This window comes from Amphiura filiformis, chromosome 5, assembly GCF_039555335.1.
Source record: "Amphiura filiformis chromosome 5, Afil_fr2py, whole genome shotgun sequence".
Classification (NCBI taxonomy): Eukaryota; Metazoa; Echinodermata; class Ophiuroidea; order Amphilepidida; family Amphiuridae; genus Amphiura; species Amphiura filiformis.
The window spans coordinates 749,811-765,112 of record NC_092632.1 but is presented as its reverse complement, the minus strand read 5'-3'; the positions used below and the strand labels follow the sequence as shown (position 1 = coordinate 765,112).

At 36.1% G+C, this 15,302-nt stretch overlaps 1 protein-coding gene across 1 annotated transcript in view; it reads right to left on the bottom strand.

The window, feature by feature from the left end:
- The window catches only part of LOC140152429 (1-phosphatidylinositol 4,5-bisphosphate phosphodiesterase beta-1-like), a 195,778-nt gene that overhangs the window by 26,985 nt on the left and 153,491 nt on the right, over positions 1-15,302 (bottom strand). The window contains 2 exon segments of the mRNA XM_072174737.1: positions 10,741-10,946; positions 13,782-13,881. Coding sequence (XP_072030838.1) covers positions 10,741-10,946; positions 13,782-13,881 — 306 coding nt within the window.

Here is a 15,302-nt window from a genome sequence, read left to right as displayed (position 1 = left end):
AGGTCCTTTCCATATTAAGTATGTTATAAATGATACATACATAAGGACCACAGCTATCAAGGGCAAGGATACCTGACAGTGGGGGCTAACCGTAATGTGTATAAGGGGTAAAGATACCTGTGGGAAGTAATCCTGAATGTGGAGATAGAATGAAACGTATACTAACCAATTTCTACTGCTTGCACCTTTTTAGGAGGAGGAGGTACAACTAGTGGTTCAGTCAAACGACGTGGACGTTGCTGTGGTGGCTGTAGCTGCTGCTGTTGCTGCTGCTGAACCTGCTGTTGCTGTTGTTTCAGTTGCTGTTTCTCCTGAAGACGTTTCTGCAATAGTTTTTGACTCTCTTCCAACTTTGACTGCTCTTGGCTAAGACGTTTCATTTCTTGTGGGCTACATCCCTTTGATTGTAAACTGATGAATTCTACCATAACCTGATTTTTTAACGTTTCAGCCTCCAACTGTTATCAGAAACACAGAACTTAAAAGTCGGGTGCCAAAATAGGCTATTCCTGTTGAAATCCATACACCCAAATGGAAGACATGACCTTAATATCCCACACAGGGGTATAGATTTCAAATGAAGTGATCCATTTATGTAACCCCATTTCAAATTCACACTCTCTGTGTGGAAGATTAAGGTTGTGTCTTCCATAGGATTTCAACTGATGAATTCTACCATAACTTTTCAAATGTTTCAGCCTCCAATTGATATCAGAAACACAAAACTGAACTTAACATTTACCATTATAACAGTTGACTTTACCAATTCTTTTATTACAGCCCTATCATTCTATACTTCTTATCAATCCACTGTGTTATGAGTCCTGCCTATTATAAGTTGAATAAGTACATTTAATTGATGATAATTTTAATAAAATAGAAGTTCCTGATGTACAAAAGTTAAAATTAGCATCCCGTATGTTATTTGCACCACATTGTCCATGTTATGCTGCTTTTTAAAGGGCTACCTCTGAACACCAACTACACTGCTTATCACCTTGATATTCATAGTGACGTTACTGCACATTTGTGTAGCCTTGAAGCATCCCCCCCCTTTTCGGCATCACAGCATAATACACTTTTGAGTAAAGCTGGCTAATTATAACGCATACAGATTTGCATTTTGACAACACTACCAATCTGGAGGTGACAAGCAGGAAAGGGATTAATATTATATTACATTAAACTCAATAAATGAATACAACCCAGAAACTCTGGGGTGCGCAGTGGCAAGAATAGCCTCACAATAGACTAGTACTGCATGGCTTAGGCGTGTGCATGTGCCGTATGTGGATCCCTGACCAGCATCCCACAGGGGGTAAGAGAGATGAGTGTGCCAGGGGGTAGCTGACCCTCTTGGCTGTGCCACCGTTCCCACGCAATCACAGCATTCCACAGGGGGTAAGAGAGATGAGTGTGCCAGGGGGTAGCTAACCCTCTTGGCTGTGCCACGGTTCCCACTCAATCATGACTGTCTATGAGAATATTTTTCAGCATATGAATTATATCCTGTGAGCTGCAATGGCATTGATTTTCCTCTCTTTAATTGCTGTGTGACCTTGCCAATCACAGAGTCTCCTTGTGATCATGTCACATTGGGCTATTCCTGTTGAAATCTATACACCCTTATGGAAGACATTACCTTAATCACCCACACAGGGGTGTAGACTTTTGAGGACAATTTTGTGTTATTTTGTAATGTGAAAGGATCAAAGTGATGGTTATGAATGAGGTTAATATAAACTTTGCATTGGTAATGTTGGGCATTGTAAAAAATCTAAAAATTTTGCTTAGGACCTCGGAATATTCCTCGGCTCCAAAGGCAAAATGTGCAGTTGTTAACCTCGAATTACAACTTTCAAATTGCACCCATTTTCACAATGTCATTACTATCTGGATGATTTGAAATTCGTTTTACACAATCAAGTTATTAAACAGCCGGGGGTATGATTTGATAGAAATCTGGTCCCGCTACTTAAACTAGTCCTGGTAGGGGTAGTAGTCCTGGTAGGGGTAACCTCCAGGAACCCCGGATCTAGCATGGGTAACCAGAAAATCCTTGAGATACCCCTAAACTGTAGTGTGAATTTCATTTGGGGTTACCTGAACGTGTAAAGCCATTTAAAATCTACACCCCCTGCATAGGAGATTAAGTTCATGTCTTCCATAGGGGTGCATGAATACACTCGAATAGCCATATCCAAACAATGTATCAACTACCTATCACAAAGCTCCCATGACCAAGTGGTTAAGGCACTTGTAAACCTGAGGTCCGGCGTTCGATTCCCAGGTGGGATCACTTTTTCTGCTTGTCTCCTTTATTATTTTCTGATGGTGAACCTGGTAAATAATTACGTTATTATACCTATTGCTTTGTTGAAAATATGAGACTTTCATCATTGCTATTATATTGGAGAATACTCTCAATATGAGAGTACGTGTATGACCTGTAATAAACTCTTATACCTTCAAATTATTTTTCAAAGGTTATTTTGACTAGGGGGAATGTTCAGTTGATCTTTCCTTGACTTTTGCAAGTGGTTATTACCTTAAGAAACCAACTGTAATATAACAAAGACAAGATGAGGCAGGCATAAGGTCAAACTCCTTGCATGTGAAAATGTTATTGGGCTCTTCCAGTTCAAATCCATATACCCCTATGGAAGACATGACCTTAATCAACCTCACAGGGGGTGTAGACTGCAAATAGGTCATATTTTCGATATAGTTTGGCTGCCAAACTCAATTTTGCCACAGAAGCTTGTTTTGGTGTCCATAGTTTTGTTTTGATGGATATTGCTTCTCAAAACCACCAACTTCAAAAATAAGTTAACTGGACCTCTGTCAGCATTGAGCATTGTGATATATGGTGGGTCAAAGATCACACAGAGGTCAAAATTCAAAGTGCTCAAATGCTGTTTTGAAAAGGTCCCCAAATTATTCCTCTTGTCATGGCAATCCAGAAAAAGTATACTTTTACTTATCGGTCACATACCCTACTGGAGTTATAAACAAAAAGGTCAAAGGTCACGATCTGACCTCCACAGGGGTCAAAACCTTACGGGTCAAAACGTCAAAACATCATTGAGGAGCAACAAGCGTGCATTGCCGTTGCGTGGCGCTAGCCTGACTAATATCACTATCAACTATTGTGAGATATTATACACCAGAAAACCAACCAAATTACGTGAATTCTTTACAAGACGCACCCATTGAATAAGAATGTATTATCACTTTTGATTGTTTATCTATGCTTATCTATTATAACAGAACACGCAATAACAACATGTAAACTCTCTTATTACAATACCTTATGTTTCATAGCAACATGTAAAGAAGTAAAATGCATCTTGCTTCCACAAATTGGTGGATATATATCACTGCATATCCTACAATTTTGTTCAGTACTAAACAGGCAAAAATTATTTCAATTTTTGTAAGCAAGTTCATCAATTAAGTCCTAACTTGAGTTTGCGTAAATGCACAAAAACATGTGTGAGTTACGAAATACCCACTTTTTGTGCTTCCCCCAACTGCGTATACACCGTTCTATATCAATCCACAATGTTATAAGTCTTGCCTAAGTAGTAGTGAACAAAGTTTAGGTACATCTATTTTAAGACTTGTTTTACTCAACAAAGGGGAAGCAATAAATGGATTGTAAGCCCAGGGCTGCCTGCCGCCACTATATATAGAAACTAATAAGAAATAGAAAACAAAAAGCTCACAGCTTAATTTGTCTTTTGCCTACTAACTTCAAAGCCATAATGTATGATTGCCATCAAATGTTAATTTTGTTATTCTTTTATCAAACTGCTGAAACAATATTAGAAAGAACTATCAGGAAAGGTTTCTGTCCATTTCAAACCAAAATAACAAAGTAAAGTGAAAGAAACCCTACTAGCTATTTTGGCCGTTTAAGGGCAGAGTAATGGGAGAGAACATGGACCTTTTCGAGCTTCATTATTTCTGAATTGTATGTCCAAAGTATATAAAACTATACATTTTAGAAAGGAAATGAGTCAAGGAATCCCATGGTGACGTCAGATTTGTTCAAAAATCTCAAGTTTTTGAAAAAATCACAAAAATTCACTTTTTTACCCCAATTTGTTTGTGACAACTTAGAAAAAAATCCCTTCGGAGTAAAAAAAATTCAGTTAGCTTTTCATGAAGAAGAGACATGAACCTAGGGAAGCTTTTTTCATTTTTTCAAAATATTTGGTTTAAAAACAAAAATATACAAAAGCCATTTTATCACTCTATTAAGCTAAAAATTGCACATAATGGTGTATATTTTTGTTTAAAACAAATATTTTGAAAATATGAAAAAACCTTCCCTAGACTTTGATGTACTCTAAAGGATAGTGCAAAAGTTTACCCTTTGCTTGCATATTTTTCGAGTTATCTTGTCACAAAAATCGCAAGCAAATATTGTCAAAAGTGAACTCTGAGAAATCGACGCTTTAGTAAAAAATGTCCAAATTATGCACAAAACGCCCTTAAATTTTAAAACGGTAAGACTTTCACACTTGTAAAAGCTGTATCTGGTGCATGGTCTAAATATGCATCTTTTTGCACCAATGAATCTATAATGTCTGCTTTCAGTGCGCCAAAATTCAAAATAATTAAAAAATCTAAGTGGCATTTTGACTGCAAATTTTTGTTTTGTTTACACCACATTTGCTGGCGTTAACAACATACCGAATGCGCCTTGACTGCGTTGGACATACGCCAGAGAGTTGCGCCACGTCACGCGACGCGATTCGCTGCAGTAATCACAATATTTCTCGCATTCACGCATTTCTGACTCATTATTTCCGCCAATTTACTAAGCTGTCTTGAGCCATGTGACTTTTTAGAGTTGAAAAGAGTGAAATAAATCAAGCAACAATACTTGAATAAATATTAGCAAGTTGTATTTGATCAGTTTCAAGTGAAAGAATACATCTTAGTGTTGATAAATATCAAAAAATCTCAAATTCGGTCGTGGACGAATGTGTCTTCCATTACTCTGGCCTTAATGTAGAGATCTGGGGGGGGGGGGTGTGGGGGGGTTAATGTCTGAATATGACATTATGTCAAAACTGCTGTGTTGACTTGACCAGCACAACAAATTTGGCAGATATCATTTAGGTGTATGCTGAAACATGTGTAAATATTACATTTATGCTAAAAAAATCAGGTTTGATTTTTTTTCATTCTACTAGATAACACATTATGGCTTTAAGTCACAAGCAATTCCAGATAATTTCAGAAATGGGCTATTCCATGTAAAATCCACACTACTCATGTAGAAGATCTTCCACAGAGGGATTATGAATTTCAAATGGAATGAACACATGAAGTAGCTTCAGTTGAACTCTAACTCTAATAATAATTCAACCTGAATCTTAGAGAGGGAGGGAGAGCATCAAATGAGTTGTATAGTACACTAATTCCATACTCCCCGTGGAAGATATTTCCCAAAGCTCCAACAGGGGGAGTGTGGATATAAAATGGATTAACCCAATGTATTAGTGATCTACCTAGGAGAAACATTTTTTGTTCTCCTTAATTTGACAAATGTTAAATGAAAGAGAATCTCTAATCAGGGTTGCCAAAATTGGGCTATTCCAGTTGAACTCCATACACCCCCTATGGAAGACATGACCTTAGTCTTCCACACAGATGTGTACATTTCAAATGGAGGCACCCATTCAGGTAACCCCATTTGAAATTCACACTCCCTGTGTGGAAGATCTTCCATAGGGGGGTGTGTGGATATCAACTGGAACAGACCAATAGTGGGTCAAATCATCTTAAAGTTATCAACTTTTCCAACAATTGGTTTCTATTGAAGTAAAAAACTGCAAGTTGCACAGACCAATGTTGAAAAGTCACCCAATTTTTATTAACCATATAGGGCTAGAAACGTTCGAAAATTGCAGGCAGTCACCAATCATAGGTTTTGTAACTTGGTCTCTAATATTAAGTTATTACTTATTTATGAGACCATGGGGGTATCCAGGACTCAGTACCCTGGGGTAGCTATTAATGATACTATCTAAATGCACTAAAGAGATATATATATATACATGGAATTGTTAAAGCTCCCTTTTGTACCATGCTCATTACAATACACTTTGATATTACAGTGTATCATCTGTGATGAGATCAAGCAATGCATATTTTGACATTCACATAAGATAAAACAAAATAAAATTGACAAAATAAGAATCTATTTTCTTTGTAGTCCACTATTATTGCCTCTGGTATAAGATTTAAATCTAGGACCACCATCTTAATGATTTTAAATTTAAATTTTAATGTGCTACCCACCAGTGGTAGTGCCACAAGTTATGGGGTGGGGGGGGGCAAACTATGGGAGCAATTGTATTAACATAGGGGATACTCTTGAAAAATACAAATAACTAAAATAATTGTAGACCAAGAAGCACTTTTTTCCTGCATCTTTGGTGGTGGAAAGGGAAAGGCAGAAAGTAGGAGGGACAAAACTTAATTCTATGGATGCGGTAAATGTGCCTCTAATGCCTCTATTTACTACCTGCAGATATAATTCAATGGTAACTCTTTACCATCTTATTACACTAAACACTTGGAATTAGAAACAGGTCAACTTGAAAATTATTTATAAAGTTGTAAATTTATAAGAAATTAAAAATTTAAGAATCACAGGCTAATTATGAAGGTATTTTGGGTGAATGCAGTGGATATGCTAATTAGTCAGTGGTAATATCTTACTCTTGTTAAAACTGACAGTGAATTACATGCACTGGTACAGCTATATATTTGCCACTTGCACGGTTCCGCCATTATGCACTATGTGCGGGAGAGCCTCGAACTGGCAGCATACATGAATGGGAATTGAACCAGTCATATAACATTCTGTGTAAGGTTACGTAATTCTTCCTTTCATGTATGCTGCCAGTTCGAGGCTCTCCCCATATAGTGCATAATGGCGAACCGCAAGTGGCTAATTACTTACACAGCTTGATCACATCACAGACAGGGTTGCCAAACCCACCATTTGGTAGCCCAATTGGGCGACTTTTGAAGATTTTACCCACGACTTTTGACAATGTCCAGTCCCATAGAAACCAATGGGTAAGAAACAATTAGGTCACTTTCCAACATTGGCTCTTGTGACTTCCAGTAGTTGCCTGTCCCATAGAAACCAATGTTTAGAAGAAAAATTGGGAAAGCTTAACATTTTTGGCAACCTTGATCACAGAAAGTAGTTTTGTGGGCACTACTGCCTTTCTTACAGTGCCTTTGATTGGTAAATTACATTGTATAATGATCTGAGTAACCAATCAAATTAGAGCTTTTAGATCTCTCAGCAATTTTCAACTTAATCCTGTTCAGCTCTATTGCCTATTCTTATCATATCTCAACACATACAAACTTCTTATACATAGCTTACCAAGTATTTATTTACAGTCTATTTATTGTATAATTCTGAATTATTATACCATCACCCTACAATACCAGCAAGCTGATGTGTCATAAATAGCAGCAACAGCAGAATAGTCAGCAGAAGCAGCAGCAGCAACAGCAAGATGTAATCTAGTAGTTCAAGGATGTCAAACTTTGAAATGGACTTAATACACAATGGGATCAATATTTGTGGTTATCAAATACATTTTATTCACAGGGTATGATTTGGAAATATAATGGGCTATTCCAGTTAAATTCCATACACCCTATGAAAGACATGACTTGAATCTCCCACAGAGGGGGTGTGGATTTCAAATGGAGTCACCTATTATGGTAACCCCATTTAAAATTCACACTCCCTGTGTATGTACTTAACTAGAATATCCCATGAATTGAACTCCACAAGACTTGAAAATCCACTTGATGGATGATAGTTGCATGTTAATATTCCCAATATTTAGTAATTTATTTCAATACTAGTTGGATAGACAATACTTTATTATTGTTTTGTTATTGGCCTTATATTCACCATTTGTGAAAATAAATGCAGAAATGCGATGAAGAATTAAGGCGAGGATTTAAAAATAGCCAGCTACAATCATGGAAAAAATTGTTGGCACATCTTGCCTGTCTTTTGGTATAGTCTTCCCCTGCTCCCCCAATTCAATGTTGAACAAAGTCATGTTGTCTGCAGGTCTGTGAGACCCTCCAACATTGAGAGATGGTGGTAGAGAAGGGTGAGATACAAGGGGGGAGTCTGTGCTTCACATACATTAAATGAATGTTTCACTCACCTCTCCAATTTTGATAGAGCATGCTTTTCAACTGTTTAGTACATGTGTGCCAACTATTTTTTTCAGGATTGTAGTAACTTGTAACTAATTATATATATATATATAATTTACCATCTTCTTATAAGTTAAACACACTTATTCCAATTTGTGACCCGGCAGCACAAACGAGCCGTAAATTCCCTAAATTGTATTCTGAGTTATGGTGTAAAATGTGTACGAAGGTCGTATTCATCGGTCACTTAAGCTGGCGCGACATCTGTCTTATTTGGATAGTCACAACACCAATCAATAACCCTATTATTGAAGTGGATAATAAGCTTCTACCTTAGATGGCTATAGAACTTTTAATAGCTCTGGTCTTTGTTTGCTTTTGCTAAATCCTTTTCAAGTGGTGGGTTATTTGTATAGGTATGCATAACCAACAATTAACAATGAGAGAACCTTCTTAAACCTCGTTGACTTGGGGATGATTTGAAATGACCGCCAATTATGACTGTTTGATATTTATTGCCAGCAATGTGGAAAAAGAGACACACATAGAAACGAAAAAAGCCATAATTTTGTTGAAGGAGCAAAGTTTAACTGACCATAACTCCGCTTCTGGATATCGTTTGAAGTCAAATGATATACCATTTTAAGTTTATGATGTTTATTTTTAAACACGAAATAAAACAAAATTGACCGGGAAGGAATTTACGGCTCATTCGCCGTGGACGGTCACATTTAATAAAGGAAAATCACTTTTTCAGAAATTCTGTCAAGAATATGTTTGGTAAAATATCATCACATCAAGATAAAAGAAACAAATATCAAAGGTTGTTCTTTGGAATAGTGTGAAGTGATGTTCAATCACACATAAATGATGAGACTGTTATAGAATTAAATTATTCCACAATAGTTTGATGGGCAATAATAGACACTACTTGTCATTGTGAGTTGATTTTAGCATGATACAGTGTATAGGTGTAGTCTATGCGTGCATCCTATGATTTGGGCTATTGAAGTTGAATTAATAACATAGCCAAATCATCCTGATACAACATAGGTGTAGTCTATGCGTGCATCCTATGATTTGGGCTATTGAAGTTGAATTGATAACATAGCCAAATCATCCTGATAAAACATAGGTGTAGTCTATGCGTGCATCCTATGATTTGGGCTATTGAAGTTGAATTAATAACATAGCCAAATCATCCTGATAAAACATAGGTGTAGTCTATGCGTGCATCCTATGATTTGGGCTATTGAAGTTGAATTGATAACATAGCAAAATCATCCTGATACAGTGTATAGGTGTAGTCTATGTGTGCATCCTATGATTTGGGCTATTGAAGTTGAATTGATAACATAGCAAAATCATGATGATACAGTGTATAGGTGTAGTCTATGTGTGCATCCTATGATTAGGGCTATTTAAGTTGAATTGATAACATAGCCAAATCATCCTGATACAGTGTATAGGTGTAGTCTATGCATGCATCCTATGATTAGGGCTATTGAAGTTGAATTGATAACATAGCCAAATCATCCTGATACAGTGTATAGGTGTAGTCTATCCGTGCATCCTATGATTTGGGCTATTGAAGTTGAATTGATAACACAGCCAAATCATCCTGATACAGTGTATAGGTGTAGTCTATGCATTGATCCTATGATTTGGGCTATTGAAGTTGAATTGATAACATAGCCAAATCATCCTGATACAGTGTATAGGTGTAGTCTATGTGTGCATCCTATGATTTGGGCTATTGAAGTTGAATTGATAACATAGCCAAATCATCCTGATACAGTGTATAGGTGTAGTCTATGTGTGCATCCTATGATTTGGGCTATTGAAGTTGAATTGATAACATAGCAAAATCATCATGATACAGTGTATAGGTGTAGTCTATGCGTGCATCCTATGATTTGGGCTTTTGAAGTTGAATTGATAACATAGCCAAATCATCCTGATACAGTGTATAGGTGTAGTCTATGTGTGCATCCTATGATTAGGGCTATTTAAGTTGAATTAATAACATAGCCAAATCATCCTGATACAGTGTATAGGTGTAGTCTATGTGTGCATCCTATGATTAGGGCTATTGAAGTTGAATTAATAACATAGCCAAATTATCCTGATAAAACAAAAGTAGCAAATCGTGTGAAAATACTGAATTTTGGTAATGGCCTAGAAAACTGTGCTATGAATTCCTGCAATGCAGGTGAGTAGAATTTACAAATAATTAACAGATATTAACACAAATAAAAATTCTCCAGTCTTTGAATACTAATGACCTCATGAAGGTTATTTTTACTTGACCTAGTATTATATCTTACTTGTAAGATCAAAAGGACAAGCGGCTACTGTTAAATAGGGTGTAAAATGAAAAATTAATAAAATAATAAATTAAATGATAATGACCTGTTTATATGAGATATATCATTGATAATTATAATGAAAGAAAGCCCAACTAGCTAAAACCCTGACAGTTTTCCTCATTTAGCATAACAACCTGTGCCTAGTTACCTCATCAATTTCTGCATCATCTTCCAATGCTTTGAGTTGGTCCTCTCTCTTATCAATCTCTGACTGGTATGCTATTGGGTTAGCAAGTGCATCGGCAAAGTCTGAGAAGCCTTCTGGTACATAGTCCTTCACCTTCACATGTACGAATAATGATGGCAACATAAGAGGCTGATTGAACTCATTGCGAAGGCAGATGTGACGATAACCTGCACATAAACAAACATAAAATCAAACATGTGAAAGTGTGAAATTGTCATTTTTTCAACTCCCGTAAATAGAGTAAATCAAATTTTAACAAGTTTTGCTCTACTGTTATGCAAAAAAATATACTGCAAGACTTGAATTTTCACCAGGGTATAGTCAAACAAAGTATAGTCAAACCAACAGCTCCCTAACGTGTTAGATATTGGGGCTGACGACGTCCAAGAGTAAACTGGATGAAAGCTTCTCCTCTCAGTAAGCAATAAAATGTTGTGAGAAATAAGAATTGTAAAACATATAGTGAAACCAATATACCTTCTGTACTTCCATCGCCAACACATTGACATGTCCTGTTATGACTATGATGAGTACTTTTGTATATAGCTGAATCATAATCTTCTTCTAAGCTAGACTTATTCCCCATAATCAACTATCATCACCAATATGAGAGGAGCAAAGTTTACACCACAGATTGATGTACGCCACATAGGGCAGGCAGGTAGGTAAGTCATTCACACTACATAGGGAAGGAAACTCCTCATCATCCGTTCACCATACATATAGTTTGATATCAATGGTAGTAAAGAAACGTTGCACTACACAAAGCATGTGACTCATAGCAACAATCAGGGATTAGAATGGATGATTGATTGGCTCACACTTGCCTGGTGTTGGTTTTTTTACTGATTTTTCCCAGGAAAGCCAAGTTATTTTAAGATCTTCCTGAGGTCTCTAATGCAAGAGCTATATAAAATATAGTCAAGTGATGCGGAAGATGGTGATAACAATAAGATTTACTCCCTTGCTACAATAAAATATTGAAATGATGACAAATAATGGCATTTACAATCTGATAACATAGTACTTAGGAAGTTTACGTTTTGGGAAAATTACAAAAAATGTGGGTTTTTCACCCCTATAAAAAACCCACCAAATATTATAAACATGTAGTTTTGTGGTATTAATTTTGGACATTCTTATGAAAAAGCGGTTATTGGCTTATTGCACTGAAAACTGGTGGACCGAGCTAAGTGCACACTTCACTTTTAGGAGTTGGACCCCTGGTTTTCATTTAATTATATTCTTTTTAATTATTAATTTAAAATTGAACTAATAAGTATTAATTAATTAACAGAATTAATAATTAATATAAATGTTTTAGCCTTTTCCTAATATTATTCATCAGACCATAGACTGCAAAAAAGAAATGTTTAAACTAACAGTAACCATGGTAACAGCAACTCCTAGCATTGAATTATATTGCCAACCAGAGTTGGGTGTCAAATATCGCAGTATCCATAAGGATTGTGGCTGTGAGATTCAAAGACTGATCAACAACAAATACAGGCCAGTATACAATGTGTAAGCTTGTGTAGTTGGCACAAGTTCAAATACATATAGACCAGAAGGACTTAACTACCCCCAGAAATGAATCATTTACATCTTTTGGCATGGGAGGGGACAGAACTTTTAGTATTAGGAGTAGAACCCGGGTGTTTTAGTATTAGGAGTAGAACCCTAACCCTATATCAAGGAACCATGTTTTATATTTTTGAAATTTGACCAACTTGGAGAGAGCTGCACCAAAAATGGTCAAAAAATGCTCAATTAAAAAAAAATCACAAAAATGCCTGATTTTTGCCCAAATTTCAAATATTTTTGGGTAAGTTGGTCAAAATTAAAAAGAAAAGAAAAATGGTTCCTAGATAGTTTTAAGAAAAAAATTTTGGCCCAATATTTTTTTTGTTACATTGAAACGAAAAAAAAAACACCTTGTTTTTTTGGATTTTGCCATCCGTAATATGTATTTTTTTGCCCAAATTTCAAATATTTTTGGGTAAGTTGGTCAAAATTTAAAAAAAAAGAAAAATGGTTCCTAGATAGTTTTAAGAAAAAATTTTGGCCCAAATATTTTTGGGTAAGTTGGTCAAAATTAAAAAAAAAGAAAAATGGTTCCTAGATAGTTTTAAGAAAAAAATTTAGGCCCAATATTTTTTTTTGTTACATTGAACAAAAAAAAAACACCTTGTTTTTTTGGATTTTGCCATCCGTAATATGTATACTTTTATATACTTTAGACCAACAATTTAGCAGTTATGAGGTCCAAAAGTTTCCGTAATTCCAGGGTTAAGACCAACATTAAGCTGGGATTATGTGGTTGGAGCGCTCCAGCGTTTTGTAACATTTGTTACCACCAGAGCCTGCAACTTGGGGGACTGGATGATAAAAACAAAGGGATAGTGGAAACATGTAATGCCTTCAGAGATCCCCAGTGGTACGGGAATGTAATTAAACTAAAAGGGTTTAGTTCAACAAGGTAACATCCGCAATAAATAAATATCAGGTGTCATATGTGTACAGTATAGAATGCAGAAATTGCCAAATGTCTACAGGGCAGCTATTTATAACAGCCAAGAGGCACCTTAACCCTAACCCTACCCGTGGTTTTTTGCTATCGGAAGGGAAGAAGAAACAAAAAGGAGACTTGGCACCCCGGATTCGAGCCTGGGACCCCTCGCATGCCACGCAGAAGATCCCCAGCATGTAGCCACACAGGTGACGTTGGCCCGGTCAACGATTCCCTGGCTATATATGACTTGGGCTGATTGCGTCATCAAGTGACGTGGAATGCATGCACGCAGAGTGGTTTTAATAGTGAGCTTTAGAGAGACATAGTTGGGTTAGGGTTAATGTGTGTAACAGATAACAAGTGGACCACCCAATCTGGATAAAATGTGTAATCCAAGAAGCTCATTCTAGGAATGAATGAAGAATGAATTGAAAGGAAATTACTGGATTTGGGAAATGCACATTTTTTCAACTTTGGCTGTCATACTTACCTGGTCTAAGACCTTGGACAGGTATAATCTTGTGTCCGATTAGCTTGCCACTGTCCTCATACACGGCTACTCTCAACATAGCAAGCTGGGGCATGATGATCTGCAAAAACATAATAACAAAATAGTGCCATATTTCTTTCCCAAGACTGTGCTTTGGACTATCCATATGAAATCCATACACCCACTATGGAAGACATAATCTTAATCTCCCACGCAGGGAGTGTGAATTTCAAATAGAGTCACCTATTCAGTGCCATCTAATATAAAATGGGCTATTCCATATGAAATCCATACACCCCTATGGAAGACATGACATTAAGATCTCATTCAGGGAGTGTGAATTTCAAGTGAAATTACCCATTACAGTGGTGCAAACTTCTTTGAGGAATGGTAATTTGGGATACAATTGATTAAATATATAGTAAAATTGGTAGGACGTGTGAATAATCTACATATTGATACATCACTTGTGTCAAAAGAATTTTTTAATACAATTTTGTTCTGTAAACTTATGACCACATTTAAATTAAAAAAAAAACACAACCTAACTAGTTTTTTGAGAAAAAGTCCAAAAGACAAAAAGGTTATAGCAGGCTGCAAAATAGCTGTCTTCTTAATAATTTGTTCAACGACAAATACTCAAAGTTATGAACATAATAATATAACTCTTTCCACGCAGGTGTCTACTGTAGACAAATTTTGTTTTAAAACTCAAATATTTCAGAAATGTTAATTTTCATGATCTTATTTGCAATCAGCATGAAAAAATTCATGAAAATGAGTACAAACAAGCCTAGTACTGGTTCAGTGGTTCTTGAGATTGCTCTTGATATTTTGTATAATTTTGTAAAATTTACCTAACATTTTACAATTTGAATTAAAAGAAAGCAAATATGGGAGAAAAAGTAATTATTAACAGTTAAAAAGCTTCCAAATCTGTTGACATGACAACAAAGCATAGAATCCAATGACCCATGATTAAATTCTTAGGTTACCAAGGCAACCACAGACTTCAAAGAACAACTCTGTGTTGATCCTAAAATTGTTCTTTTTTTAGGAAATTCATCTGAAGGTGTGTGAAAAGAAGAAATAAATATTAAAAGGTTGAATTCAAATGCTATTGTGTTTATGTTCAATTAATGCAATATTCAACATTTCCAGCTTACTGGTGTATTGGGCCATTCCAGTTGAAATCCATACACCCCTTATATAAGACATGACCTTAAATCTCCCACACAGGGAGTATGAGTTACCTAAATAGGCAATTCCATTTGAAATCTACACTCCCTGTGTGGGAGATTAGTTCATGTCTTCAATAGGGGGTGTATGGATTTCAACTGGAACAGCCCATTTTATGGAGAAAATGTCTAGTCATAAGTACAAAAGTTAAGGTCTTTCTGAATACGAAGGAATCTAATTATAGCCTTGTTTAAATTAATGGTGCGGCATCAAAGTGAAGAATTTGACTTGATGACAATAAGAGGATTTGTAAATTTTTCATATTCTTTACAACTGAATCAA